Source organism: Notolepis coatsorum (assembly GCF_963971535.1).
Source record: "Notolepis coatsorum genome assembly, chromosome: 15".
NCBI lineage: Eukaryota > Metazoa > Chordata > Actinopteri > Aulopiformes > Paralepididae > Notolepis > Notolepis coatsorum.
In genome coordinates, this window is record NC_140179.1 from 77,135,513 (window position 1) to 77,161,179 (window position 25,667).

General features: G+C 41.9%; 1 protein-coding gene across 1 annotated transcript in view; it reads left to right on the plus strand.

Moving 5' to 3' along the window:
• The first annotated feature begins 342 nt into the window (after window positions 1-342).
• The window catches only part of dram1 (DNA-damage regulated autophagy modulator 1), a 36,290-nt gene continuing 10,965 nt past the window's right edge, over window positions 343-25,667 (plus strand). Inside the window, exons 1-4 of the mRNA XM_084331137.1 lie at window positions 343-638; window positions 10,393-10,460; window positions 21,009-21,151; window positions 23,632-23,809. Of these exons, the coding sequence (XP_084187263.1) occupies window positions 508-638; window positions 10,393-10,460; window positions 21,009-21,151; window positions 23,632-23,809 (520 nt within the window). The 5' untranslated portion in view covers window positions 343-507. The remainder of the gene's footprint in view (window positions 639-10,392; window positions 10,461-21,008; window positions 21,152-23,631; window positions 23,810-25,667) is intronic.

The window sequence follows — 25,667 nt, forward strand, 5'->3', positions numbered from 1 at the left end:
AAATATTTAAGTTGATCAATTTATTGATTGCCTAAAATGTTTGTTTTGTTCTGGTAATTTATTCAGGTTTACATTATACTCATTTATATATTTTATACCCAGTTATCACCTGTACATTGTATGTGACGTCACTGTTACATTTGCACTCTGGTTGAATGCCAAATTTAGTTCCGTTGTACTTCGTGGCATTATACTTGTGCTGTATAATGATGACAATACATTTTAATCTAATAATCTAATCCACCTCTAGATGGATCTATATATGAGTTGAGTTTGAGGAAGAGGTGGTTACATGACTTTACAACCCTTCCCGACCACACACAACCACGTGTCTACCGACAACACTATTACAGTAAAGAGCGTTTGTTCCTGGATTCCAGTTCTCAACGTGATCGACAACATTGTATGTATTTGTCTTCAGTTGTCAGTGGATTATTATTATTCCGCCAATTATCTCCACATGTTCCAACTTCCACAGACAGCGAGTGAAGAAACCTCTGCGCTGAAATGTTTTGGTTCATGCAAGGATCGTGCTTTTTACCATCATTTTTGGTCGTCTGGTCCTCGGCCACATTCATAGTTGCCTATATAATTGCGGTTTTTAAACACGATGTCGATGTAATCTTTCCATATATAAGGTAAGTAGCCTATACACATTTATTATTTCGTTCAACTTTATTTGCTCGGAGTCAAAGTAAAACACAGACACAGTTGCACTGCGGTCAAGTGAGCCGTCTTTTGCTTTTGCGTGGTCAAGTGAGCCGCTCTTGTTTTTCGAGTGCGCGATTAGTTCCAGGTTTACGGTAATGCATTCAAACAACCCTGGGAGGCTGTTGTAATGAACCGACGTGACTTTTGAACACAGTCTCGCAAGTAGATCTTACAGAAATACTTAATATGACATTGAATGCGCATCGAATCAATAGGACGTTTAGTCTAATCAATAGGACGTTTCGTATGTGCAGTATTATTGAACATCGAATCAATAGGACGCGCAGTATATTCGACCACTAAACAAAAGCTACAGACAATTCCACAGAGGAACACTTCCGGTGAGGATTTCAAAGTAAAGGATGGCATGTGGTTCATTTCTATTATTTCATAAGTAGTTTATTACACTGCCATGTTTGTACTTAATACTTCTCAAGACTACTTGCACAAATAATATTAACTACTTTTACTGTGTACTTTGAGTAATTTGAGTTTCAAAGTCCTTTTTATAGAACAATGAGTATTTTCGACTAACTTTGATGTGGGATAAAAAAAAGATTTTCCCATAAGCACTTTATGAAACTGCCATGGTTGTACTTAGTACCCCTTAGACTACTTGTACAAATTATATGAAATATTTTTACTGTGTACTTTTTGAGTAATTTCAGTTTTAAAGTCCTCAGAATCAGCATTTTCGACTAACTTTGATGTGGGATAAAAAAAGATTTTCCCATAAGCACCTTATGAAACTGCCATGGTTGTACTTAGTACCTCTTAGACTACCTGTACAAATTATATGAAATATTTTTACTGTGTACTTTTTGAGTAATTTCAGTTTCAAAGTCCCCAGAATCAGCATTTTCGACTAACTTTGATGTGGGATAAAAAAAGATTTTCCCATAAGCACCTTATGAAACTGCCATGGTTGTACTTAGTACCTCTTAGACTACGTGTACAAATTATATGAAATATTTTTACTGTGTACTTTTTGAGTAATTTGAGTTTCAAAGTCCCCAGAATCAGCATTTTCTACTAACTTTGATGTGGGATAAAAAAAGATTTTCCCATAAGCACCTTATGAAACTGCCATGGTTGTACTTAGTACCTCTTATACTACCTGTACAAATTATATGAAATATTTTTACTGTGTACTTTTTGAGTAATTTCAGTTTCAAAGTCCCCAGAATCAGCATTTTCGACTAACTTTGATGTGGGATAAAAAAAGATTTTCCCATAAGCACCTTATGAAACTGCCATGGTTGTACTTAGTACCTCTTAGACTACTTGTACAAATTATATGAAATATTTTTACTGTGTACTTTTTGAGTTTTTAATATTTTCTCCTTTAGCCTTAACTGGCGTGGTTTATTTAATATGTACATTTGCGCCACTAGACCTGCTCTCCATGAGAGCTAGAGAGAGAGAGAGACAGAGGGGCAGGGAACAATCCCTTATACCTGATACCTGACGTCAGTTACAATAGCTGCGTCTCCTTACGCCTATAGCGCCCTCTTACTGTGGAACAGTTAAAGTGCAGTTACATGCAAACATTAATACTGTACTTACACTTAACAATCTGTTTGCCTGTTTTTGTCATACATAGACACAATCACTGAATGACTGTTTCAGTTGATAAGCTTTCATTTTTTGTTTTTAATATTTTCTCCTTTAGCCTTAACTGGCGTGGTTTATTTAATATGTACATTTGCGCCACTAGACCTGCTCTCCATGAGAGCTAGAGAGAGAGAGAGACAGAGGGGCAGGGAACAATCCCTTATACCTGATACCTGACGTCAGTTACAATAGCTGCGTCTCCTTACGGCTATAGCGCCCTCTTACTGTGGAACAGTTAAAGTGCAGTTACATGCAAACATTAATACTGTACTTACACTTAACAATCTGTTTGCCTGTTTTTGTCATACATAGACACAATCACTGAATGACAGTGTTTCAGTTGATAAGCTTTCATTTTTTGTTTTTAATATTTGCTCATCTCCTATGCTTATCTATGTAGTTTAGTTGGATATTCATATTTTTATTATTGGCATGACTACTTACTTTTAGTAGAATGTATATATATAGTTAAAGGTGTTCATATTCATTTTATTTTCAAATATATGTTATAAGTATCTACGTTTATTGATATTATATGTGTAAATAGTAATTTTGTATTTCAAATACATCATGCTAATTTCAAAGATGCTTGTATGTGTGTTTTTATTGCAACATCAAAGCAACCTAGGTAAGTTGAACATCAAAAGCCAAAACAAAAGTTAAAAAACAAACTATAAAAACTCTAATATTGGCACGTGCTACTACAGTTATACTGTTTTAAAGGTAAAAGTTTAAATATCTTCTTGCAATACATCCAAAAATAATTTTCACTGTGTTTCGTGAAATTTTGACAATGCAGTCTAAAAGTATAATGAACCAACCCTGTTCATTTGTGCTAGATAATCAAAAACAGTCATTCCACAACTACATGTTCATGACTTTTTGCTAAAACTATTGTATTGATTCAATCATTTAGAATTGCAATGTCATTGTGAAATAGAAATGTTCATCATATTTTTTTATTCAGCACAAAATCAAGACAGTACAGATATGCAGATATACTTTACAACACGTTTAACATCATGTCTGTACCGAGACTGCTATGCTTGGGGAAGGGGCGTGGGGGAAACATAAAAAGAAAAAGAAAAACAGGTACACCAGAATTTGCAGATAAAAAAATACAGTACTGTTGAGTCCAGAAAAGAGAGTATATACATTTGACGTAAAAAAGACGTACATTGGAGGAGGTTGGGTAGGTGGGGTGGAGTCGTGGGGGGGGGGGGGGGGGGGGGGGGGGGGGTTTGGTTAGGCGAGGTGGGTGGGGAACACTACAAGCAAAACTGTACATTGGTAAGTATTACTGGTGAGATAAATCAAACACATTTTTAAAAGAAAATGACAATCAAATGGGAAATAAGATGAAAATAAATATAATGCAGTGCCTTTATAGCCCTATACGCTCTATACAAGCCCACTTTATATCGAACTGTTCACCTTGCAACCTGATCAGATGAGTCATCCTCTCCATGTCCTGAATTTCTTTAACTTTGTTTAGCCATTGGTTATGTGTTGGGGGACTGTGTGATAATTTTCTTGGCAGCAGTTAACAGTATTTGAAGAAGATACACACTTTTCCTTCCCTCAATGCCCTCCGTTATGACTCCGAGGATGGCAGTTTTGAAATCTTGTGGGATGTCCATGTCGAATACTTTTTTTTACATCCCTGAATGCAAAAAGTCCAAAAGCAGGACAACAGTAAGATTTTGGTGGGACAAAGTGGGACAGATAGATAATGTAAATTTTTGTATTAGAATAACTCGTCTTCACCGAATAGATTAAGGTTAAATCAAAATAAATACAAATTAAATACAGAATTATATCTCTCCACATTCATCTTGGCACTGGCAGCCGGCTTGTTACCACCTAACATCTGTTTTAAATATTCAAACTTTATCACTTGACAGGAATGTCTTGTGTTCGATTTTTGCTTCGAAAAGAGGGACATCCTCTCAATACGTGGGACGCGGTCTCAAATGGTGGAAACAGTACAACCAAAAGGGGGACACCTGGTCACCGTACCCAGAAGTGACATAATTTTGGGCATGTCCAGAAAATGTATGGTTAATTTGTTCACCACATCCCCTCCAGCATTGGCTTGTGGGAGTTGTACCTGCTTTAGCAGTCAATAAGGGGGTCTTGAAAAACATACTAATGACCTTCTATATATATTCTCTCCAGGAGTTAGAATTAGTCACCTTATGTAATTCAGTACAAACATCGAACCACTCCTCTTCTTGTGAGATCTCCTGTTGGAGCTCAGCCTCCCACTTCAACTTAATGTATAGCGAGTCGTTGGGGTTCATTGATATTAGGTTTTGATATAATTTAGAACGAATTTTTTGTTTTGAAGCATCAATTTGTATATTAGCTATAAAGCGTTCTATTGGAGAAGGGTGTCGAATTTTTTGTCCCAATCTTCCTGGTTTTCAAAAAAATGCCTTAATTGGAGACATCTGAAAAAGTCAGTACTAGGAAGGCTAAACTCCACTCTGAGTTGTTGGAAGGATTTAAGCTGGCCGGAGTGAATAAATTGGTAAACAAATTTCAGACCCTTTGTCCTCCATCCACTGAATCCTGCATCCAGAGTTGATGGTGTAAAGTCCCCAATGAAACCAATTGAGGTCAGGCCCGATGTTAAAGGCAAACTGAACTCTTTCTGGACCGCTCTCCATATTTGTATCGTAAATCTCGACCATGCTTGGCCAGCTGTAATGTTTTAAAACGCACTAGGTAATTTCCCCTGCCATATTAAACGTGAGAGTAATTGATTTAGTAAATTTAGTAAAAGTGTGGTTACCAATTGGGATGGCCAGCATTAGAAACGGATACAGTAGTCTAGGGAGTATGTTCATTCTGATTATTTCCACCCTCCCTATCAAGGAAAGAGGCAGAACAGTCCATCTATCCACGTCCTCTCTGATCTTATTGATAAGCCTCGTGTACTTGGCTTTATACAAATTGGTCAAATGTGTGTGTTATGGTATGCCTAAATATTTAATACCAGTACTTGGCCATTTAAAAGGGAAGAGGGATATGGCCTGTTGAGAAATGTTCCCCCCAATAGCCAGTGCCTCTGTTTTGTCTATGTTAATTTTATATCCAGAGTAATAACCAAATGTTAAAATTTTACTCATACGGCATGGAATCGACCTCGAAATAGAAATGTTAATTAAAAGGAAAAAGGAAAAATCTAAACCCAAGTACTAAGTACAACCATGGCAGTTTCATAAAGTGCTTATGGGAAAATCTTTTTTTATCCCACATCAAAGTTAGTCGAAAATGCTGATTCTGAGGACTTTAAAACTGAAATTACTCAAAAAGTACACAGTAAAAATATTTCATATAATTTGTACAAGTAGTCTAAGAGGTACTAAGTACAACCATGGCAGTTTCATAAGGTGCTTATGGGAAAATCTTTTTTTATCCCACATCAAAGTTAGTCGAAAATGCTGATTCTGGGGACTTTGAAACTCAAATTACTCAAAAAGTACACAGTAAAAATATTTCATATAATTTGTACAGGTAGTCTAAGAGGTACTAAGTACAACCATGGCAGTTTCATAAAGTGCTTATGGGAAAATCTTTTTTTATCCCACATCAAAGTTAGTCGAAAATGCTGATTCTGGGGACTTTGAAACTCAAATTACTCAAAAAGTACACAGTAAAAATATTTCATATAATTTGTACACGTAGTCTAAGAGGTACTAAGTACAACCATGGTAGTTTCATAAGGTGCTTATGGGAAAATCTTTTTTTATCCCACATCAAAGTTAGTCGAAAATGCTGATTCTGGGGACTTTGAAACTCAAATTACTCAAAAAGTACACAGTAAAAATATTTCATATAATTTGTACAGGTAGTCTAAGAGGTACTAAGTACAACCATGGCAGTTTCATAAAGTGCTTATGGGAAAATCTTTTTTTATCCCACATCAAAGTTAGTCGAAAATGCTGATTCTGGGGACTTTGAAACTGAAATTACTCAAAAAGTACACAGTAAAAATATTTCATATAATTTGTACAGGTAGTCTAAGAGGTACTAAGTACAACCATGGCAGTTTCATCAAGTGCTTATGGGAAAATCTTTTTTTATCCCACATCAAAGTTAGTCGAAAATGCTGATTCTGAGGACTTTAAAACTGAAATTACTCAAAAAGTACACAGTAAAAATATTTCATATAATTTGTACAAGTAGTCTAAGAGGTACTAAGTACAACCATGGCAGTTTCATAAGGTGCTTATGGGAAAATCTTTTTTTATCCCACATCAAAGTTAGTCGAAAATGCTGATTCTGGGGACTTTGAAACTGAAATTACTCAAAAAGTACACAGTAAAAATATTTCATATAATTTGTACAGGTAGTCTAAGAGGTACTAAGTACAACCATGGCAGTTTCATAAAGTGCTTATGGGAAAATCTTTTTTTATCCCACATCAAAGTTAGTCGAAAATGCTGATTCTGGGGACTTTGAAACTGAAATTACTCAAAAAGTACACAGTAAAAAAATTTCATATAATTTGTACAGGTAGTCTAAGAGGTACTAAGTACAACCATGGCAGTTTCATAAAGTGCTTATGGGAAGAATTGTTTTTATCCAACATCAAAGTTAGTCGAAAATGCTGATTCTGAGGACTTTGAAACTCAAATTACTCAAAAAGTACACAGTAAAAATATTTCATATAATTTGTACAGGTAGTCTAAGAGGTACTAAGTACAACCATGGCAGTTTCATAAGGTGCTTATGGGAAAATCTTTTTTTATCCCACATCAAAGTTAGTCGAAAATGCTGATTCTGGGGACTTTGAAACTCAAATTACTCAAAAAGTACACAGTAAAAATATTTCATATAATTTGTACACGTAGTCTAAGAGGTACTAAGTACAACCATGGCAGTTTCATAAGGTGCTTATGGGAAAATCTTTTTTTATCCCACATCAAAGTTAGTCGAAAATGCTGATTCTGGGGACTTTGAAACTGAAATTACTCAAAAAGTACACAGTAAAAATATTTCATATAATTTGTACAGGTAGTCTAAGAGGTACTAAGTACAACCATGGCAGTTTCATCAAGTGCTTATGGGAAAATCTTTTTTTATCCCACATCAAAGTTAGTCGAAAATGCTGATTCTGAGGACTTTAAAACTGAAATTACTCAAAAAGTACACAGTAAAAATATTTCATATAATTTGTACAAGTAGTCTAAGAGGTACTAAGTACAACCATGGCAGTTTCATAAGGTGCTTATGGGAAAATCTTTTTTTATCCCACATCAAAGTTAGTAGAAAATGCTGATTCTGGGGACTTTGAAACTCAAATTACTCAAAAAGTACACAGTAAAAATATTTCATATAATTTGTACACGTAGTCTAAGAGGTACTAAGTACAACCATGGCAGTTTCATAAGGTGCTTATGGGAAAATCTTTTTTTATCCCACATCAAAGTTAGTCGAAAATGCTGATTCTGGGGACTTTGAAACTCAAATTACTCAAAAAGTACACAGTAAAAATATTTCATATAATTTGTACAGGTAGTCTAAGAGGTACTAAGTACAACCATGGCAGTTTCATAAAGTGCTTATGGGAAAATCTTTTTTTATCCCACATCAAAGTTAGTCGAAAATGCTGATTCTGGGGACTTTGAAACTCAAATTACTCAAAAAGTACACAGTAAAAATATTTCATATAATTTGTACAGGTAGTCTAAGAGGTACTAAGTACAACCATGGCAGTTTCATAAAGTGCTTATGGGAAAATCTTTTTTTATCCCACATCAAAGTTAGTCGAAAATGCTGATTCTGGGGACTTTGAAACTGAAATTACTCAAAAAGTACACAGTAAAAATATTTCATATAATTTGTACAGGTAGTCTAAGAGGTACTAAGTACAACCATGGCAGTTTCATCAAGTGCTTATGGGAAAATCTTTTTTTATCCCACATCAAAGTTAGTCGAAAATGCTGATTCTGAGGACTTTAAAACTGAAATTACTCAAAAAGTACACAGTAAAAATATTTCATATAATTTGTACAAGTAGTCTAAGAGGTACTAAGTACAACCATGGCAGTTTCATAAGGTGCTTATGGGAAAATCTTTTTTTATCCCACATCAAAGTTAGTAGAAAATGCTGATTCTGGGAACTTTGAAACTCAAATTACTCAAAAAGTACACAGTAAAAATATTTCATATAATTTGTACAGGTAGTCTAAGAGGTACTAAGTACAACCATGGCAGTTTCATAAGGTGCTTATGGGAAAATCTTTTTTTATCCCACATCAAAGTTAGTCGAAAATGCTGATTCTGGGGACTTTGAAACTCAAATTACTCAAAAAGTACACAGTAAAAATATTTCATATAATTTGTACAGGTAGTCTAAGAGGTACTAAGTACAACCATGGCAGTTTCATAAAGTGCTTATGGGAAAATCTTTTTTTATCCCACATCAAAGTTAGTCGAAAATGCTGATTCTGGGGACTTTGAAACTCAAATTACTCAAAAAGTACACAGTAAAAATATTTCATATAATTTGTACAGGTAGTCTAAGAGGTACTAAGTACAACCATGGCAGTTTCATAAGGTGCTTATGGGAAAATCTTTTTTTATCCCACATCAAAGTTAGTCGAAAATGCTGATTCTGGGGACTTTGAAACTCAAATTACTCAAAAAGTACACAGTAAAAATATTTCATATAATTTGTACACGTAGTCTAAGAGGTACTAAGTACAACCATGGCAGTTTCATAAGGTGCTTATGGGAAAATCTTTTTTTATCCCACATCAAAGTTAGTCGAAAATGCTGATTCTGGGGACTTTGAAACTGAAATTACTCAAAAAGTACACAGTAAAAATATTTCATATAATTTGTACAGGTAGTCTAAGAGGTACTAAGTACAACCATGGCAGTTTCATAAAGTGCTTATGGGAAAATCTTTTTTTATCCCACATCAAAGTTAGTCGAAAATACTCATTGTTCTATAAAAAGGACTTTGAAACTCAAATTACTCAAAGTACACAGTAAAAGTAGTTAATATTATTTGTGCAAGTAGTCTTGAGAAGTATTAAGTACAAACATGGCAGTGTAATAAACTACTTATGAAATAATAGAAATGAACCACATGCCATCCTTTACTTTGAAATCCTCACCGGAAGTGTTCCTCTGTGGAATTGTCTGTAGCTTTAGTTTAGTGATCGAATATACTGCGCGTCCTATTGATTCGATGTTCAATAATACTGCACATACGAAACGTCCTATTGATTAGACTAAACGTCCTATTGATTCGATGCGCATTCAATGTCTTATTAAGTATTTCTGTAAGATCTACTTGTGAGACTGTGTTCAAAAGTCACGTCGGTTCATTACAACAGCGTCCCAGGCTTGTTTTAATGCATTACCGTAAACCTGGAACTAATCGCGCACTCGAAAAACAAGAGCGGCTCACTTGACCACGCAAAAGCAAAAGACGGCTCACTTGACCGCAGTACAGTTGCGGGGGGAAGGTACTTTCGGTTTCCTGTGTTTTGTTTTGTTGGCTGGTCCCCAGGTTTCAGCTGCGTCCACAGCGCTATGGTCTCTCTGTGTGTGTCCTCATATGCCCTTCACATTGTACTAAATAATATTTACATTACGTCTACTACCCTTGCTTTGAATTGATTTGGTCTGCGGATCCATTTAGGAAATTAGATGTTAACTTTAAGCCAATAGAATAGAATATCTTTATTAAGTCAAGTCTACATTTTTATATACCTGAAAGTTGTCCTCTGCCTTTAATAACCCATCCTAACTAGGAGCAGTGGGCAGCCACAGCCTGGGGCCAAAGTCCTCTAATGCCAGTGCCTTGGTCACTGGCATTAGTGTTTAGGCTACCTACTGTAGCATGCATGTCTATTATCAATGAGAAAAGTGTTAGAGCAAGGTGACAATGTTTCAAAGTGTGTTCTTCTGATGTCATACAAATGCAGATCAGACAACAAGTCATAACCACTCTTTATTTAATTGTGTCTTTATTTTTGTGAAGATTTCTTTTCGGACCATGTTATTATCACTGATAATCTGATTTAAAATGTCTGTTTGAAGTGATACAGGTGCCAATCCCCCAGAGAGCTGCATTTTTGGTCTGATGACGGCAATCAGTGCATTTACAGGTATAGCTACTTAAGCAGAAATGAAAAATGTTGGGGAATGCCCCTGGGGAATTTGATGCATATGCAACATTGGTTTCTCCCAAGTTTACAAATTACAGTTTTAGTCACAAGGGAGAAAACACAGCAGGCAGCGGTTCCAAAGATATTGGCCACGCTTCCCTTTTTACAAGAAAATGAAAGTAGAAACGTTAGGATTCCCACGGTTGGAATAAATGGTCATGTGTGAAGAATGTGTTGAAGAATAAAATAATGAATATATAGTATATGCATATCTGAGATATACTATATATATATATGCATATTATGTATAATACTATTATGATAAATAGAAAATATTCACAGCAGACATTTTCATGTTATGTGCAGGGGTGTAAAGTACTTGAGTAATTGTACTTTGTTACAATATTTAAGTACTGTTTTTGGGGATTTGTACTTTAAGATTCAAGATTGTTTATTGTCATGTGCACATTTTGCCATACAATGAAAATCTTACTTTGCTAGTCCACCCTTCACACAAAATCACACAATACTTAACTAAAACATATTTAAATACAAGCGAGTGCTAGAAAATAAGGTACAAATAGATAAATATAATATACAAGGCACTAGGGGTGTAACGGTACACAAAAACCACGGTTCGGTACGTCGTACCTTGGTTTTGAAGTCACGGTTCGGTACAGGTTTTCGGTACAGTGGGGGAAAGTTTGGCTTTCCATGTTCCACTCAGGGGTGATGTTGTGTGCAGTAACTAATTGTACTTGTAGGGCTGTCAACGAATATTCTATATTGAAATTAATAAACGACTTGTAAAAAAAAAAGAAAATAATTATAATTATATCAGATTGTGAAAAAAACAGCCCCCGGTGGGCGGTCGTTAGTGGTTACTGGTTAACATACCGTTGTATTCGTTCGGTACACAGCCGTTCGGTATGGTACGGTACACACTGAAACGGTTCGGTACAGATATGTGTACCTTTACACCCCTACAAGGCACAGTGAGTAACATTGCACGTTCCGATCAGTGTTTACAATATAAATATAAATGGAGGTGACAGTGGGTCACAGCAGCAGTTAAAAAAAACTTTCGTACAGTGAAAATGGCTACTTGAACGCACACTGTATTGCTAATCAATAATAGTAATCGGCGTCCCCCGCCGCCCCCATTTCATCCATAGATGCTCTGTCCGGATGCTACGCAGTTTGTTTTATTTCATTCGTATATATACAGCATGAATGGCGTTTGATATAACGTGACTAGCCTTTAACCTCATATCTAGCTCCCCAGAAAAAAGGCGAAAACTGCGATAAACCTTATATTCACGGCGCTATAAAATGACAACCAACCGATGGATTTTTATTTGGCTTTCTGGCTTTCAAACTCCTGTATCGCGTGCCTGACGGCAGGAGGTTGAAGAGTCTGTGCTGGGGGTGTGTACTGTCCTTAATTATGTGAATCACTACTGTAACTGAGGGGTACAATTCCCTGACTGTATTACTAGATATGATACTTACTACCACTACCTTTGTACTTAATATTCGGCCACCCAGTACTCGGCATAAATATATTATGATGAACACTGTCACGTAGATGAAACGGATCCAACACAAATGTACGAATTAGAAATAGGTCTTTATTTCTACACAGCGATGGTGTGTAGAGCAAGCACTTAATCAAATCAATCACATTTATGAATGGGAATTAGTATGCACTTTTATGGCAAGAGTATTCGTCGGTATATCAATAGAGAATGTCCAATCTCTGAAGGCGCAGGTGGTACATATACGACCTGGAATAGTTTAAGGAATAACAGCAATGATACTTTAATGATTATAGACTGGATACACTAGGGGGGGTTAATCCGGTCGCTTGTAAGCCGACAGGAGTAGGAAGGGGGGGGGGGGTAGAATCCGGCTGCCTCATCCGGCCAAGGGTATCCCAGGTGAACCCACTGTAGTGCCGTTCAATGCGCCGGCGATCCTTGGACCACAGATGAAAGCAGGTGGACTCTTTGTGGGCCGGCGTCCTCCGGTCCACGGAGGAGAGACGTGAAGCGACCTCGTCTTGCAGAGCGTCTCCTCACCTTGCGTCCTCTCCAGGGGGGGGGGTTCCAACACACGGCAGTGTCGGGGGTCTTTATCCATGGAATAATCAACGTATACAAAGCATAATCCGTGCCGGGGAAGGCGGGCTGTCGTCGGTAGAATAATCCGGTATACAGGTCCACTCGCTCGTCGGCTCTGGGGCTCCTCGGGTGCAGCTTCACGTGGGGTCAACCACCCTGGATAAGCAGCCAGTTCTCTGCCCGAAACGATGAGGTACTGACTACGGTAGTATTCTCACCGCACGAAGCACTATATATTAACAGACTATTATTAGCTTAATAGACTACGTCCAACTTGACGATATAGTGCCAAATATGACTATTCAAATATTAATATACACGATGTCTCAATACCGATGGTAAGCCGAACTTGGCCTTACTCCCACACGTGGCGTCGCGGGGAGGCTTTACGTCTGTGACTCTATTGGAGGGTAAGAAACTGGACTGAAAAGAAAGTCCTACTTTAGTAGCGCAGTATATATACGCACTATGAACAAATAGTCCCATTAGTGGTGCGGTAGCCAGATTCCTACGCGGAACTAGGACTTGTTCGTACATGTTGAGCGGTACGTTTGAACTGGGTCTGAGGGGTATGGCAGCCTGGCATATATAATAAATATATATATTCGGTTTAATCTGGCCCTTCACAACAGCCACCCCCTGATTGGTCCCAGACCTAATCAGTTAAACAGAGACAGATTAATCGCGTTGTCTATTTACACATAAGGGTTTGCTGTAGGGGTCAGTCAACTTCACAAAGTCATAGGGTTATAGGGTCATGGTCATCATCGATTGTGTCTGGGAGTCGGGGCAGTTCTATGAGCCTCGCCACGGGACGGGTGTAAGTGCGACCCTGGACGAGCACTTCAGCTGCTCGGACCTTGCCGTCGGCACCGGTGATCGCTTTGCTTACGCGGCCGGCCGGCCACATAGCTCTGGGCAGTGATTGATCAATAATCATGACGACTGTTCCTTCTGTCAAATTGTCTCTCTCCTTTACCCACTTCTGGCGGGTCTGTAGAGACGGTAGGTAGTGCAGTAGGAAACTGCTCCAAAACTTGTCGGCTAATACTTGACTGTACCTCCACATTCGTCGGCCGTTCGCTTCTTCAGGCCGGTACATTGTCTGGGGTAACGCGGGATCTAGCCGCCCCATCAGGAGTGTGTTGGGGTCTGCGGAGATAACGGTGCTCAATCCACAGAACACAGGCTTCTTATTCTCAGCCTCCTCCTGACTGGCTTCCCTCGGGATAGGCGTGGGCCACTCTCCTTCCGGGAGCTTTAGGAATGCTGGGCCGTCACTGTAGACATTGCGACGGGTGAGGTCATCCAGGGGCATCCCCCGGGTGATGACGTCAGCTGGGTTCTGTTTTGTATCAACGTAGCGCCACTCTGTTTCTCCGGTTAACTCTTCGGTTAAGTCTTGAATCTCGGTGACTCTGACTCCCACGAAGACTTTGTACTTGCATGAGTCCGATTTGATCCAGGCGAGTACTGTCGTGGAATCTGACCACAGGATTGTTCTAGACACCGGTATGGTGAGCTCACGTTGGATGAGCGTGGCTAGGTGCGCTCCGGCTAGGGCTGCGCAGAGCTCTAGACGTGGGATAGATTGTTGCTTGCGTGGGGCTATTCTCGAGCGGGCGAGGACAAATGCTGTGTAGATCTCTCCCCCCCTTTCTTGGGCCCGCAAGTAGGCTACTGATCCGTATGCGACCTCTGAGGCGTCACTGAAGACGTGTAAGTCCATTTTACATGTCTCTGGCCTCACCGTGGGTGGGAAGTAGCTTCGGCGCATATTAACGCCTGGGAGTGAGTGGAGCTCCATCTCCCACTCTCTCCAGGTGGATGCAAGGTGTGCGGGAATGGGGTCGTCCCAGCCCTGGTCCTTGTCCCACAATGCTCGTACAATAATTTTTGCCCCGGTGGTGTACGGTAGAATACATCCTAGCGGGTCATATTGTCGGGCGAGTGTTGTGTACACACTCCGTCTGGTGGTCGGCGCCGCCGCCGGCCTTCCCTGCGCCGTAGTCAGGGGCTTGTGTCTGTAGTGAAGCGAATCTGTTTTGAATCGCCACACCAATCCCAGGGTCATCTCCTGGGCTTCTCCCGGGATTGTAGCCATCCAGGTCTCGCTGCTGGCTGCCTTGTCCTCGGAGGAGAGGCTGCGCAGTACTTGCGGATCGCTGCTGGCCCACTGCCTGAGATCAAAGCCGCCTTTGATCAATGAGGCGCGGAGTTTAATCAGGAGAGCCTCGGCTTCTTCCTGGGTTGAAAGGCTTTGTAGACAGTTGTCTACGTAGAAGCTGTTCTTTACGCTGTGTCGGACCTCTTCGTCCGCTGCTGGGTCCTCTGCTACATGTTTCTGTAGTGCAAATGTAGCACAGCAGGGGCTGCACGTCGTTCCGAAGGGGAGGACTTCCCATTGGTAGATGGCTGGGTGCTCATCTCCTGGCTTCTCTCTCCATAGGAACCGTAACAGGGGCTTGTCCTCCTCTACTAATCTCACCTGCAGGAACATTCCTTTAATGTCCCCGCTGATGGCCACCTTTTCCTGGCGGAAGCGGAGTAGAACGCCGAGTAGGGAGGGGCCGAGTGTGGGACCGGGCAGTAACTCTTTATTCAGATTTTGGGATCCGATCTGGTAGCTGCAGTTAAATACTATGCGGTCTTTACCGTTGTGATGGACCTTGTGGTGAGGCACGTACCACGATTCAGTGGTCTGGTCAGCCTCTTTAATGTCCATCTTTGTGACGTGTCCCGCTGTGATGAGCTTCTCAATCTCAGCGCGGTATACACTCTCTTGGGCGGGGTTCTTGGCTAAGCGCCGCTCCGTGTTCAGCAGGTACCGTTCTGTGGCGTCTGTCTTGGCGTGGAAAGTAGGCATTCCTTCTCGCCGCAGGAGTGGCGTGGCGTATCTCAACACGCCGTTGACCGGGACTCTCTTGGTCCCTGTCTCGAGGAGGTGAATGGCGTAAATGTCATCTTTAGAGCGAATGTCTTTCTTTCCGTTCTTAAAGGGCATTTGTTCCAAGGTCCATAACCGCTCTACGTGTTGCAGGAGTGCGGTTTCTCCCTCTGTGACTCGGGAGTGGAGACATCTAGTGGCTGTACTTCGGTTGAGAGATTTGGCGAGCGGGCCTTGGAGAGTCCATCCCAAACGGGTCTCGACTGCTGCAGGACAGCCTCGGGGTCCGGTATGAACCCGGTCTATCGGGACAATGAGGTCTGCATGGTCGGAGCCTATCAACAGAGTCGGCATAGCATTGTCTATGAGCGGGATCGGTAACTTGCGCAGATGTGCATATTTCTCCATCAGCTTGGCGACGGGGTATGTGTACCGCGACAGTCCTATTTCTTGGCTGGTGAAAGCGTCTGTAATCTGGTACCGTCGCTCAGGCTGGCCGCTTGCTGCGATAGAGAATGAGACATTCTCGCCCTTTATCGTCTTCAAATCTCGTCTTATTGTCCGAATTGTCATTTGGGTTTCGCTTCCCCGCAGCCCTAGCTGGGCCGCAGCGGAGGCGAGCAGAAGGGTCTTCTCTGACCCGTCATCGAGGACGGCGTAAGTGTCCAGGACTTTATTCTGGTAGCTTAGTGTCACACGCACTACTTTTAGGAGTACTCGGGCTCCACTGCTGCTGGCGGGATCGATGTACATGACGCTCGCTTTGCTGCTGGATGGTGCGGGTGAAGGGCGCCGTCTGTTACTGTCGTGAAGTATGTCCAGATGGGCTCCATCGCACTTGGTGCACCTTTTCTTTAAGCGGCATTCGGCTGCCATGTGTGAGCGCGCACAGCGAAAACAGCGCTTGTTGGACTTTATCCATTGACTTGCTTCCTCCGCGTTCAGCTTGGGGAAGGAGTCACATTGCGCTAGCCAGTGTTCTTTCTCACAATAGGGGCACACTATCTTCCACTTCTCCGTTCTGGAGGGGGTACTGTGGCTCCTGCTGCTCGGTACTGACTCCGATTGGTGCATCACAGTCACCGATCTTCTTCCATCATTTAGTCGTCTGGTTCCTTCTCTGGAGCCAGGGGTGCTCCGTCCGAATGTATCTAGCCGTAGGCTGCTGACTTCTCTCGCCAGGAAGTCTGCTAGATCGAGGAGGTTCGGTTCGGGGCCATTCGGGTCTCGGTGGTCTCTCTGCCGCCTAAAACGCTCCTGTCGAGCGGGCGGCAGCTTCTCCAAGATCCTTTCCACATTTGAGTTGGCGTAAAGTTCATGCCTCCCCTTCTCTCTCTGCGCTCCCAACATCCCTACCAGGGACTGCACTCTGATGGACAGGTCGTCCAGTGCTCGATTGTCTATTGCTGGGGGTAAGCGGTCGATGTGTCGGATCTCCTGGATCACGTAATCCCATATGCGCCCATACCTCTGGTCCAATGCTACCAGCGCTGCTGTGTATGGGGTGGTGGAAGTCGCGTAGGCGAGCGCTATATTATGTGCGCGGGGTACCTTTAAGTGCTTCAGTAGGATGGCGTATTTGTGGCGTTCATCCAATACATCCACCAACATGGTCTCCAGACACATGCGGAGTTCTGTATACTGGGCCCGGTTCTCTTGGGTGAAGTCGGGTACCATAGGCGTGCCAATGTATGACGCTGACTGTGGATACATCGGCGAGCGTTGGGGGAGAGGCCTCCTAGGCGAGTCTCCTCCCGCTCCTTGGTATGGGCTGGTACCGGCAGTGTACCATGGCCCGCTTGTCCAGGTGCTGTTCCTCGGTGCGGGTCGTGCGTCGTGCTCACCCGGGTATAGAGTCGGGGGTCTGTAGCGCAGCTCCGCGGGAGTATAGCCTGGGCTGTACCGGACCTCCTGGTCCGGTAGAGTACTGTGCTGTCGTCGGGCGTGGTTCTCCTCCTCTTCCTCTTCGTCTTCAGTTAGGTCATCCAGTGCTTGTAGTCTCTGGTTTAGCCTCTCCACAGGATATGCTGCTCCTTCCCGGTTGCTAGGTCTCGCTTGGACCGGTGGGGGGAGGTGGTCTGTGGGGGGTATAGACCTCGTCTGTTGGTCAAGTTCAGGGTTGTTTACTCGGCTAGGGGATGCCGCCCTGGAGGTGTGTCTAGACGAGTTCCTGGAGCCTCTGGCGGAGGGAGAGGGTGTTGTCCGTCTGATCAGCTGTTCTATTAGTTGCGCTTGCTGTCTGTCGCGCACTGCGTCCCGTAGAGCACCAGCAGCTGCTCGCTGGCTGTCTGCTCGGTCTCGGGCCACATTCTCTTCTCTCTGAATGCGTCTTATTTCTAGACGTATATGCTCTTCTTCGCTCCGCTGCTGGATCTGCAGTCGGTCGCGTTCAGCAGCGGCGTTCAGGCTGATGAGGAAGGCCTGCTGTAGGGTCCTCTCTGCCTCGCTGGGAGAAGGCGGTTGTATAGGGGAGCCTTCCCTCGGGGTACTCCTTGCGGAGCCTTGGAGCTCTATCTCCACGGTGCTCTCCCCGTCTTCTTCCGTGCCGAGTTCTGTCTCGGTAGCGTTGTATTCCTCCCGGGACTCATCGGGGACTACTTCTTCAGTACTGGCGGGGTGTGAAGTCATGTCTGGTTCCCACTGGTCCCCACCGTGAACTTGGTCAGTTACATTAGAACCCGTAGGGGCCTCTATGGTCGGGGTAGTCTGGGCGTTGGGGTTAGACATACTTTTACTTTCTAGTTTTACCGCGTTTACTGTTAGTAGAAGACTAGGTTGTTGACTGACAGCGTAAGCCTCTAAGTACTGAGGGAGCCGTCGTTCGCGCTGCGGGCGTTGGTTAGGAGGATCGTTTTGTGGAGTGTTCATCATAGGCCATTTCAATATTAATAACACTATATTAATATTACACTGATTACCATCCGGCTCGAAGGACCAATTGTAACTGAGGGGTACAATTCCCTGACTGTATTACTAGATATGATACTTACTACCACTACCTTTGTACTTAATATTCGGCCACCCAGTACTCGGCATAAATATATTATGATGAACACTGTCACGTAGACGGATCCAACACAAATGTACGAATTAGAAATAGGTCTTTATTTCTACACAGCGATGGTGTGTAGAGCAAGCACTTAATCAAATTAATCACATTTATGAATGGGAATTAGTATGCACTTTTATGGCAAGAGTATTCGTCGGTATATCAATAGAGAATGTCCAATCTCTGAAGGCGCAGGTGGTACATATACGACCTGGAATAGTTTAAGGAATAACAGCAATGATACTTTAATGATTATTGACTGGATACACTAGGGGGGGTTAATCCGGTCGCTTGTAAGCCGACAGGAGTAGGAAGGGGGGGGGGGTAGAATCCGGCTGCCTCATCCGGCCAAGGGTATCCCAGGTGAACCCACTGTAGTGCCGTTCAATGCGCCGGCGATCCTTGGACCACAGATGAAAGCAGGTGGACTCTTTGTGGGCCGGCGTCCTCCGGTCCACGGAGGAGAGACGTGAAGCGACCTCGTCTTGCAGAGCGTCTCCTCACCTTGCGTCCTCTCCAGGGGGGGGGGGTTCCAACACACGGCAGTGTCGGGGGTCTTTATCCATGGAATAATCAACGTATACAAAGCATAATCCGTGCCGGGGAAGGCGGGCTGTCGTCGGTAGAATAATCCGGTATACAGGTCCACTCGCTCGTCGGCTCTGGGGCTCCTCGGGTGCAGCTTCACGTGGGGTCAACCACCCTGGATAAGCAGCCAGTTCTCTGCCCGAAACGATGGGGTACTGACTACGGTAGTATTCTCACCGCACGAAGCACTATATATTAACAGACTATTATTAGCTTAATAGACTACGTCCAACTCGACGATATAGTGCCAAATATGACTATTCAAATATTAATATACACGATGTCTCAATACCGATGGTAAGCCGAACTTGGCCTTACTCCCACACGTGGCGTCGCGGGGAGGCTTTACGTCTGTGACTCTATTGGAGGGTAAGAAACTGGACTGAAAAGAAAGTCCTACTTTAGTAGCGCAGTATATATACGCACTATGAACAAATAGTCCCATTAGTGGTGCGGTAGCCAGATTCCTACGCGGAACTAGGACTTGTTCGTACATGTTGAGCGGTACGTTTGAACTGGGTCTGAGGGGTATGGCAGCCTGGCACCAAGGTCTCGACCAATAGTAGAATGGAGACTATTATGGGATGTTCAGTAGGCTAGAATGGATATTCAATGCATATTGTACAAGGAATATACAAGGGATATCAGGGAATATTAGAGAATATACAAATACAATTAAATATATATATATAAATAAATATATATATTCGGTTTAATCTGGCCCTTCACAACAACTACCCACTTTCAAAACCACTCTCAAAGAACACCTACGGGAGACTGCAATTCAAAACTGGCCCCTGTAAATGTCCTAACCCAACCCCCTCCAATGTACAGTAAATTACCAGGTATGGTTGTCAATATTCCAATGTACAGTCTTGCTTGTACAGTTGTACAGTGTTCCCCACCCACCCACCCTCCTACCCAACCCCCCCCCCCCCCCCTTACCCAACCACCTCCAATGTACAGCCCCCCCCCCACCCACCCAACCCCACCCCACCTACCCAACCTCCTCCAATGTACAGTTTTTACGTCAAATGTATATATACTCTCTTTTCTGGACTCTTTTTGTATCACAAACAGTACTGTATTTGCAAATCTGGTATATCATAAATGTATAGATGTAGCAGTACTGTCTATCTGTATGTCGTGTGTGTCATATATGTTATGATGAATTGAAAATGGGGGACCCTGATGTAAACAAGACGAAAATCTTTCTCTGGTCTGCATCCCCTTAACAATTGTATGTATTGAGCTGTACTGTACTGTACCCATTCTACAATCTGTTAATAAAGTTTTCAATCAATCAATCAATCAATCAATGTTATGTGCTCTCCTGGTGGCCCTGGTAGAGTAAATGTCCTGTAGTGAGGGGAAGGCTGCTCCAGATAATTACTCTAGTATTATTAGGTTTGTATACTTGTACTTTTACTCAATTACATTTCAGAGAAAAAAAACATACTTTTTTGTCCTTACATTTAAAATGCAGACCTACAAAGTACAAATCTCGCAGGTCCAACCATTTGAATTAGTATATTTGTTTCTCTGGCCGAACTAATGTTAACGTTATTAATCCTGCGGCCGCGCTTTATTTAAAAACAGCCAATCAAATCCCCATCAATGGAAAATGAACCCGCCCATACCCATGCTGATTGGTCCTTGTGCAAGACTAGAAAGCGGGGGCCTTTGATTAAACACCTGCTATCAGAAGAATAGACAGTCAGAAAAAAAGTTTTTACTTTTACTTTTTAGTACTTAATTACATTTAAAAGTAGAAACGTTTTGACTTTTACTCAAGTGTGTTTTTAGCCAGATACTCTGACTTTTACTCAAGTAAGATTTTGAGACGGTACCCATACTTTCACTTAAGTATAATTTCTGGGTACTTTTTACACCCCTGGCAGGCATCCTCACCATGTATACCAGATACAAGCATGTGGACAAACTCAGTGAGAACGGAGGGTCGGTTCCGAAATCACTGAATCAGGCTGCTTTCTGGATCGGAGTGCTATCCTGCTTGGGGATGTCTTTAGTGGCTACTTTTCAGGTATGAACTGCATTTTGAAATTCAATAATAAGAAGCGCACTCAGGGAACATTTTCATCTCTCCTTTTTATTTATACATTTCTCTTAAAACAACGCGATGTCCTTGTATGGTGTTTTCCGCTTCTCCCTTCTTCTGTAGCGGCTTGCCCAACCGTTTGGGCCAAAGGTCTTTTTCTCGAGCATCATGTTGAGATGTATAGATAAAAAAAGAGAGATATTTTTTATATTGAATTTCATTGGAGTGAAGTGATTTAACACTGGGGTGAACAAAAATATATTTTTTGGGTGAACACATTGGCTCTTCAATTAGGTACAGTGTTTTACATTTCACACGAGTGCACCTTTTAGTCACATTTGTGTAATAAAAATCCATGTTTTTTTTTTTTTTTTTTTTTTATTATTGCAAAACAAAAATTATTAAAAGTCAGTACTCAACACACAATGCATAATGAAACTTTCAGTAAAGGTGGTTAAAATACATGCAAGTACAGAAACAAGATAAAACAAAAATAGTCTATAATAACATTTTAACCGTATACAGTGTATATCCAGCGAAATTACAATTATATAAATGTTAGTATAGAATATACCCCTAATACCTATTTTCTAAAACCCTACACACATATGCTCCAGCTCGAACCCCCCCCTCCCGGACCCCCTCTTGGATAGTACCTCCATTATCCCTCACTCCTAACCAGACACTACCATTATAAGCTAGCTTTTATTCTCTCCACCACTTCTACCCACATTGACATTTTGGATTCATTGAGACCCAGAATTCTTGCTGTAGATATTTCTTGATATATCACATCGAGATATGTAAGAAACCACACTTTCCGGCAAATCTTTTCCGGTTGAAACCAGCGTGATGCGATCAGTTTTTTAGCTACTGTGATACCCGATAAAACCAATCTCTTTAATTGTGGATTCACTGCAAACTCAAAAACATCATTCAATAGTAATACCGAGGGGTGTACAGGTATATTCCAAGATACGAGTATTGATAATTGTTGGGACACATCTTTCCAGAATGCCTTAACTGGTGGGCAGTCCCAATACATGTGCATAAATGTTCCTTCGTCCCCGTTTGTACATTGGGAGCATTTGGAGTCTTGTTTGAGCCCCATTTTGCACAGCCTTATAGGAGTCAAGTATGTCCTGTGAATATAGTTCAGATTGATTTGTTGATGATCCGGGTTCCTTGATGTAAGTCGGACATTTGCCCAGGCTCCTTGCCAATCAAAGTCATTTTCCAGGTCTGGTATATCCCTCCTCCAGACAGTGTCTAGTTGAAGGGTTTCATACGAGGACGTTAGTAATTGATAATAAAAACCTGATACAAAACCTCCCAATGTTTCTCTTTCATAGAAAAATTTGTGGTATCTGTGGTGTTCAATTGGTATGAGTAATGGAACACCGTGAGACCTCAGACAAAGTCGTAACTGTATGTAAAAAAGCCATGTGGACTCGGTGAGGTTAAACTTTGTGCATATTTCGACATAACTACAGAGGCCCTGGTTATTAAAAATATCCCCTAATGAGTGTATGCCTTGCTCTTCCCATATAGGGAATCTTATAGGGCGTTTTCCCATTAAGAGTGAATTGTTATTGAATATGGGAGTGTGATTATGCCATTCTTGAGGGTTAGGATATTTCTTTTGTGTTTCCCGCCATGTTCTGATTGCATGGGTAATTATGGGGCCAAATTCCCGCTCACAATGCTTGATTGAAAGTTTAGTGTGTGCTATGTCTTTCAGTCTCTGTGGGGCTACTATGTTTTCTTCTAATTCTCTCCAAGATACCAAAGCCTGGGGGTCAAACCATATTTTCAATGGTCTTAATGTGAAAGCCTTAAAATATTGTAAAAAATCTGGAACTGCCATGCCACCGTCTGCTTTATTTCTCTGTGCCGTGGATCTTTTTATGCGAGGTGGTTTGTTATTCCAAATAAATTTGTATGTGGAGGTTTGTAATCTTTTCCAGTAGCCCTCTGGAGGAGGTAACGGAAGCATTGAGCTGAAGAAATTGATTCTTGGTAATACATCCATTTTAACTATTGATACCCTTGCCTGTACTGAGTTTTTAAGTTTTGCCCACCTGTCCAGGTCGTCTTTGATTTTGTTCTGTATTTTTGTGTAATTGTGCTTCACCGTTTGTCTTATGGTGGGAAATATTTCCACACCCAAGCATCTAAAATGTTTGACCATGGGTATCGCACCTGGGAGGGTTGTGTCTTTTTTTGCACGGATGTTAAGAGGAAGAAGTTGACTTCTCTTCCTCTTAAAAATCCACTTTGTTATGACATACGACCGACGTATAAAATCTGTACTACGCAGTTCCCAAACCTCTCCAGTTCAACTGTGTTTTGTACATTTTATACCTATTTCTGTCTTTCTATGAGGAACTAACACTGCCAGGGTAAAAGGGGGTTCCATTCCATTTGTAACTCAATTCACTTATTTTTTTGTGTTTTGTTTTTAGGAAACCGCGGTGACGGCGGTTCACGACGCAGGTGCGTTGCTGTTCTTCATCAGCGGTGTGTTATACACCATCCTCCAGTCGGTGATGTCCTACCAGGCCTATCCATATGGCTCGTCCCTCGCCGTGTGCCACGTACGCACCGCTGTCGCAACCATCGCCTTCTTGGCGGCTTTCCCCAGTATCCTTTCACTATACAGTCAAGTCAACCAGTGGCGGCTGGTGATCTGTATAGTAGGAGGGGCGGGGTGGTTGAACATTTTATTTTTGCCAAATAAGTTGTGCAATAGTACATTTTGATGAGTTGTTTCACTTATGACATTTAGGTAACATTAATGAACAAAGGGACAGCTACATTATGTAAATAGTAATTTATTTATTTTTTTTATTCCAGTCGATCATAATGATCATACTATGGAGCGCTCACTGCGTTGGAGAGCTCTCTCTCTCTCTCTCTCTCTCTCTCTCTCTCTCTCTCTCTCTCTCTCTCTCTCTCTCTCTCTCTCTCTCTCTCTTAGTCAACTTCATACAGTACAACGTTTTTTAGGCTTGCTTTATATAAAATATAGTGAAAAATGCGTTGGTCAAAAAATATTATCCCCCATGTGAATTTTTGCTTTCAAAACACCTACTATCAACCGATGAGCTTTCAAACCAAACATGTACAGTCAATTGGCTTCCTAACAACACCTGAGCATTCAATCACCATAAAAGGACTCCCAAGAAACAGGCCACTTACATTATTGAGAGAAGCTATACTACTACTCTTACTCACCATGCCAAAGATAAAGGAAATCAGTCTTGAGCTCAGAAAGTGGAGGCTCGTGATAAGGGGGATGGCTATACTGCCATTTTCAAGCGTTTCACAGTGTCTAGAACTGCTTTACATTGCATCATCGCTAAGTACAAGGAGACAAATTCTGTAAGAAACCAACCTGGGCGTGGCCGAAAGCGCAAGATTTCAATCATTCTGACGAGGAAATTAGTCAGAGATGATTGTTGCTGACCTGGGCCCTCATTCATCAACGTGTTCTACGCACAGATCTGTGCTTACCCTGTGCGTACGATCATTTCTAAGCAAAGAGTGGGATTCATCAATTTCGATTTGAACTTGACTCCGTGCGTACATCTACGCACAGGTCAGACCAGGCGTACCTCGCGCCCAGTGGTAGAATATCGTTACTACGCATAAGCACTCCTCAGTCCTGCATTAGTTTCAAGGCGGAAATAAGCTTCCGTGCATTAGTGTTCAACTTCTGTATGACCCGTAATTCATTATAGTTCATTGTAAAATAGCGACAGTAGTGTAATTATAACGGGCTCACACGCGAACAAGAGGTTGGCCTGCTTGTTTGGCACGGGGGGGCAGACGCAAAACACCAACCTCCAAACGCGATTAGATATTGTTTCAAATAAAAAGCAAATTATTTTGTGTGTCATGATTCCAAATAAGATTGGTCACGAAATGCTTTCTACTTCAATTTGTTGGTTAGAATAGATGACCTCCGTTGAAACTTCACTGAGACTAACAGTCTATTTGTGAGCTCCCGCACAGATGTGATGATAATAATAATAATAACAATAATAATAATAGCTTCATTTTATATAGCGCCTTTCAAGAGACCCAAGGTCGCTTTACATAGATAGGGGGGGGGGATAACAAAGTAACAAACATAGTGGACAGACACACAACATATATATATGATGATGGATTTAATCCCTGGGTATTAATCAAACAACACGGGAAAAGGCAGTCATATTCCAGCGCGGCCTTTATTAGCCGACAACAAAATAGATGCCTCTAAAAATCATATAGCCAATCGAACACAACTAATAAAGGCATTCATATTACAGCACGGTTATAATGACACACAACCAACGCCAAACAGTGGTCAACGAACGGTCTTTATTAGTATTTTGAGCTGTCCAGGCAGAATTGCAGCAATGGTCTTAGGGAGCCGTTGATATCTGACATCACCGTTTACAAATCCGCCTTTTATTTATCCCATAATACGCGATAGTGTCTTCTTGGTTCGACA